The sequence below is a fragment of the Austrofundulus limnaeus genome, unplaced genomic scaffold (genome assembly GCF_001266775.1).
Source record: "Austrofundulus limnaeus strain Quisiro unplaced genomic scaffold, Austrofundulus_limnaeus-1.0 Scaffold42, whole genome shotgun sequence".
NCBI classification, from domain to species: Eukaryota; Metazoa; Chordata; class Actinopteri; order Cyprinodontiformes; family Rivulidae; genus Austrofundulus; species Austrofundulus limnaeus.
The window spans coordinates 135,346-140,441 of record NW_013952444.1 but is presented as its reverse complement, the minus strand read 5'-3'; the positions used below and the strand labels follow the sequence as shown (position 1 = coordinate 140,441).

Genomic DNA, 5,096 nt, shown 5'->3' with positions numbered 1-5,096 from the left:
GTGTGTGTGTGTGTGTGTGTGTGTGTGTGTGTGTGTGTGTGTGTGTGTGTGACGAAAGAGACAGACAGTCATGTGTTGTCTCATTTGTCCTGGCCCTCTGTCTACACTTGTTTTTAAATACATTTCCAGTTTCTGTCCGTCACGTGTTTGTTTATCCGTCCACCTGTCAGACCTGTCCTCATCTGGAGACTTTGTTTTTTTTCTCTCTCTTATCTTTTTGTACAAAAGCTAAACTGAAAGGAAGTCATCTTGTTCTCAGCCTGTAAAATTAAGCAAGACCATTTAAAAAAAAGCAAGAACTGAACACCATGATCTAAAACAAAGTCCGTTTTTGTTGTTACGCAGTGTTAGTCAGTTTGTAAAGAAAAAAAAAGAAAAGTATATTCCTTTAATTGCCCCACTTTGCTACCTTCTTCCCTTGTGGGTTTTTATTGATTTGGCTGTTGAAACAAAGTGTGGCTCCCAGTTCATGGATAAATGGCTTATTGGATTAAGACCTTCATATAAAGACCTCTAGTGTTTCTGTAGTGGTGTGCCAGGTGGCCCAGACCACCGAGTCACAGTAAAAATACCCCAAAAGGATCAATTAGATTTTTATGAATGTTTTAAGGATAAAAACTAAACGGTGCCTTTTAATAAAAGAACTTTTGGCATCTCCAGTATTTTTATTGATGCCTGAATCAGACAGAAAGTATGCTCGTATCTCCAGTTTGATCTTTGACACAGTCGATGACTGCAGCTGAGCAGGATGTGGTCTGGAAGCAGACAGACTGGGTGGGACCGGCTGTCTCGGTGAACGTCTCGGTACGTGTCTTTCCTCCATTTCCCTCTAACTGTCTGAGGCAGATTGCACCCAAATAAAGGCTGTATACTTCCTCTTGAAAGAGAAAAGAAAAGCTGCGTCGCTCTGACCCCCCCACCCCCACCCCCCACCCCTTGACGGTGCTGAACGCCAGGTGCTTAAATGGTTCAGACGGTGGGGAACAGAGGAGGGTCAGAAAGGGCAGAGTTACAGTTTGTGGTTGCAGTGCCTTCCAGGAGTTTGTTTCAGTTTTCATACTCAGCCGCTGATGTCAGGGCTTGAACAGATGTGGAGATAATTGTTTGTGTTTTAGGGTCCAGAAGGGATTTTTAACATCGCGCACAAACAAACAGGCTCGCTAGTTTGGGATAAAAGGTCATCAAAAGCTTGTGCGCAGAGACTTGCTTTGTGTGTGTGTGTATACAAATGTGTGTGTGTTCATATCCTGGGCAGGGTTTTATAGTTTCACTCTGATGTCTGCAGTAATGATGTTAAACAGTAATAATGTGAGCACAACATAACAGTTAAATGAAAATCTTTGCTAAAGAGTAATTTTAACCATCTAATTAAATAGTAAATAACTCCAAATATTTGTTTTCATAATTGATTTTAAATGATTTAATGCTACATAGGAAGTGTGGCACTTCAGTCGTATGTGTTCACAGCAAGCTTTCTGTGTTTTATTATGTATCTAAGGAGACAGTGTGTGTATTTATAGCTAACATTGTGTGTGTTGTTCTACTGAGACAGCAGTTGTCTGGAGGCTCCACGTGACCCAGAGAAGAAGAGCTTGACCTGTGTGTGCTCGCTCTCTGTGCGTCGGTCTGTCTCGATGCCCTGAGAATAAACCTAACGACAGAGCAGAAGCTGTCCTCGTCTCGTTATCTGTGGCCAACACAAAAATCCCCCTCAGCTTTTCGCAACAAATACGTTGAGTGGCAACTTTTTGCGAAGCCTAAAGCTCCCACCTTGAGTACAAAAATCAGCTGAATATGTTTGATAAGCCGGTACACAGGCAGAAAAACTAATTATTGAATCCAGTGCTCTCAGCAGAATTAAATTTCTACTCTTAAATTGACTAACACGTAAAAATCTGCTATGTGTAAAGCTTAAAGGCTTTCTTTTTTAAAGAATTTGGCATACACATCAATGTAAGCCTCTGTTTAAAATGCCCAAAATGTCTGTCTAAAATGAAAGACAGCTGCAGGTGCTGTGGTGTTTCTGGTGCAGGTTAAATGTTGGTGCCTTGCTGTGGGAAGCACAGATGTCACCCACAGCAGACATTCAAAGCTGAAAATGCTTTTACTCTGTCTGCTTTTTGTCAGGGTGTTTATGGTAATGTGGAGTTATGGATGCATGCGGTACACCAGCACTTGTTATGGTTGGTTTTTAACGGCACTCAAAAAGCACTTTTTGCTACATTAGAGCATCTGCCGCAGAAATGTCACGCGCTCCAACGGTCGGGGAGGGGGGGGGGGGACGAAACGGAGGAGGCTCTGGAAGTGGGTCATTGTGGGAGTTCACATGGCTGCGTGTGTCTGGAGCACAGCGTTTTCGTGGCGCTGGGTGAGTGTAGCTGCAGCAGCAGGCAGGCAGGCAGGCTGCTGGTGATTAGGAACAACGGGGCAGAGTTCAGCAGAGCGAGTGCGTGGAATGCTAATCCACATCGTCATAAGGCGAGCCTCGGCCCGACAAAGGGCCAGAGACATGCTGGGGTTAAGGGCTGTTTGTGTGCACTACACGTGTACATGTGTGTCACAGACGCAACCCAGATAAGAGAGGTGCTTCATTAGTGCAGATTAAGGCTGAGTAGCGGCCTGGTGTGTGTGTGTGTGTGTCTGTGTCTGTGGTTTGGGGGGGAGCTGTTAATAAAGCAAAGTGGGGGTGGAAGAAGAGAGATAGCAGAAGAAAACAGTGTTGAAATGTGCAAACGTTTGCACACATTCATTAAGGAACAGAGAGCAGTAGTGATAATGTGTGTGTGTGTGGGCGTACAGCTGTCAGGTGAGCAGGAGACAAGTTCCTACATGGACAAACAGGGACAGAAAACTAAAGCTCAAACTGAGAATGAGACTAAACGATAGCTACACACTCATCACACACACATCTGAACACCTTTTAATGAGCGGTTGTTGTCTCAGAAACAGCATCTGCTGCCATGGGGGGGTCAAACAGACGAAAGACCTTTGGATGACCCGTTCATCTCTACATGTGTATTTAAAGAGACAAACCCCCCACTTATAGACGAGGGGGATCTAGCTCACAGTTTTCCTACTAGAGGAATATCTTCTGTTTTTGTTTCTGTAAACTCTCCCTCCCTCCTTCCCATCATCTCACCCTCCCTCCTCTCAGTGCTGCAGTGCTGCCTTCTGACGAAGAGGGAAAATAAAAACACCAACCAGAGGCAGTTTAAATGGACGAGCCCCCCCCCCCCTTCTTTTTACGCACACACCAACAGACACGCCTGGCTACACATCCAGCCTTCTACATTTGCATCTTCGTTCACCCGTGCCTTTTGTAAATCAGGGACAATCCCCCACACGCTTCGTATGAGAGATCACACACAAATGAGCTGTACGCTGAATTTTTGTTTTGTTGTTTCTTTTTCAAAATAATGAGCGTAATCAAAAAGGAAACATGAAGAATACATTTTGAATATAAAACCATAAAAAGCAGCTGCACGTTGGAGAGGTTGGAACAGGAGACTATTTTCTATTTAATGAATGTCTTTGAGGTTTTTTATTGTTGAATAAATATATTTAGGATGATAAAATGGTGAACAATGTCCGTGGTTATGACTCTTATTTGTGTGTATTGCTCTAAGACTTTTTAGCTCCGTTAATCATGACAGCCCATACAGAGCTGCCTGTTCTGTATTTTTGTGGACAGATGTTTATAGATGCCTTTAAAATACTTCTAAGTCAATAATTGATGCCTTCTACCTTTTAGCTTCTCTGACTCTTTGCCTTTTACGCTCAATGCTTTTGCACTTCCATCGGATCTTTTCTCCTCGTTTCCTCCTTCTCCCACCCAAGCTCTGCATCTGTGGCTGAAGGCTAGCCGAGCAGCTCACGTCGCGATGCTGGAAACTCTGGTTCCTCTGGTGTTACCTGTCAGCTCGTTTCAAAGCGCGTGCGTTGAGAGGCTCGTCTGCCGCAGACATGCATCAGGCCTGTCAGCTCCTGGCCTCTCGCCGAGCGTGCCCCGAATTTACTCAAAACGCACAGTCAGAAACGTGCAGACGCAACAACAGACGAGCACCCACAGAGCGTGTGAAGCTGACGTGACTCTCAAAACTTTTAGTTCTTTTCTGTTTTGTCAGAGTTCGAGTCCGACTGAGTTGCATGAATGTCTTCTGTTTTATTCATTAACTGTCTTCTGTCGACTCGTTCTGTTGCTACCCTCAGTTTATCCTTTTCAACACCACCTTTATTTTCTAATGCACCGTTTCTCTCCTTCCTCTCTATTGCTCACTTTTAATGTCATTTGTTCCTTTTTTTCTGTTTGGTTGTCATTTATCTACATCTCTTAAATGCCATTAGTCTTTTTCATTTCCCTCTGAGCCTTGATGCCACTTCTAATCCTTTTCATTTCCTTTCTCTTCCTCTTGCTTCCACTTAGTTCCAAAGCATCATAATGAATCTGTTATTTATCTATAAAGCCGTGTCTGTTGTCAGAGTGTGTTCGAGGGTTAATTCAACCCCTATCTTTGTCTTCATGTGTTTCAGAAGTCAGGGGAGGAGGATGAGGGCCAGCTGAGGAAGTCTTCAGTCGATCTCTGCTCCGCCAGCGACAAGTTAGCTGATGCTGGAGCCGAGAGAAAGGTCAGTTTCTGTTTCCCTTCTCTGTAAGCATTCACGCGCCTCTTCATCAGCCTCCTCTACACACAGGTCAGCTCCCGGGTCACCACCTTCACCCTCGCTCCGACACACACACACACCCTGTTCACCCATTCATAACGGCACACTTCACCCCTCCATCCTGTCAGGGGAGACATTTATGCAGCTGCTCAGCAGCGCCGCTCCCCACCCCCATCCTCCCCCTCGCTGCAGCGCACACACACCACGTTAACATGCAGGGAAGAAGCTCTTTATCACGATTATCCTCTCTTCTGACTCGTGCTCAGAGTCTGCGATGATGCCTGATGGGTAATCCCTCACTCACATCTCTCATCTGTGCATGCATATATTAGCTTTATTAGATTATAGCTCCAAGAGCAACCACACATCTTTCCATCTCTTGTTTCTTTTTATACGTGTGTGTGTGTGTGTGTGTGTGTGTGTGTGTGTGTGTG

General features: G+C 44.8%; 1 protein-coding gene across 1 annotated transcript in view; it reads left to right on the top strand.

Annotated features, from left to right (window-relative positions):
- The window catches only part of skila (SKI-like proto-oncogene a), a gene marked incomplete in the record, with an annotated part of 28,028 nt that overhangs the window by 12,243 nt on the left and 10,689 nt on the right, over nt 1-5,096 (top strand). The window contains 1 exon segment of the mRNA XM_014007408.1: nt 4,531-4,626. Coding sequence (XP_013862862.1) covers nt 4,531-4,626 — 96 coding nt within the window.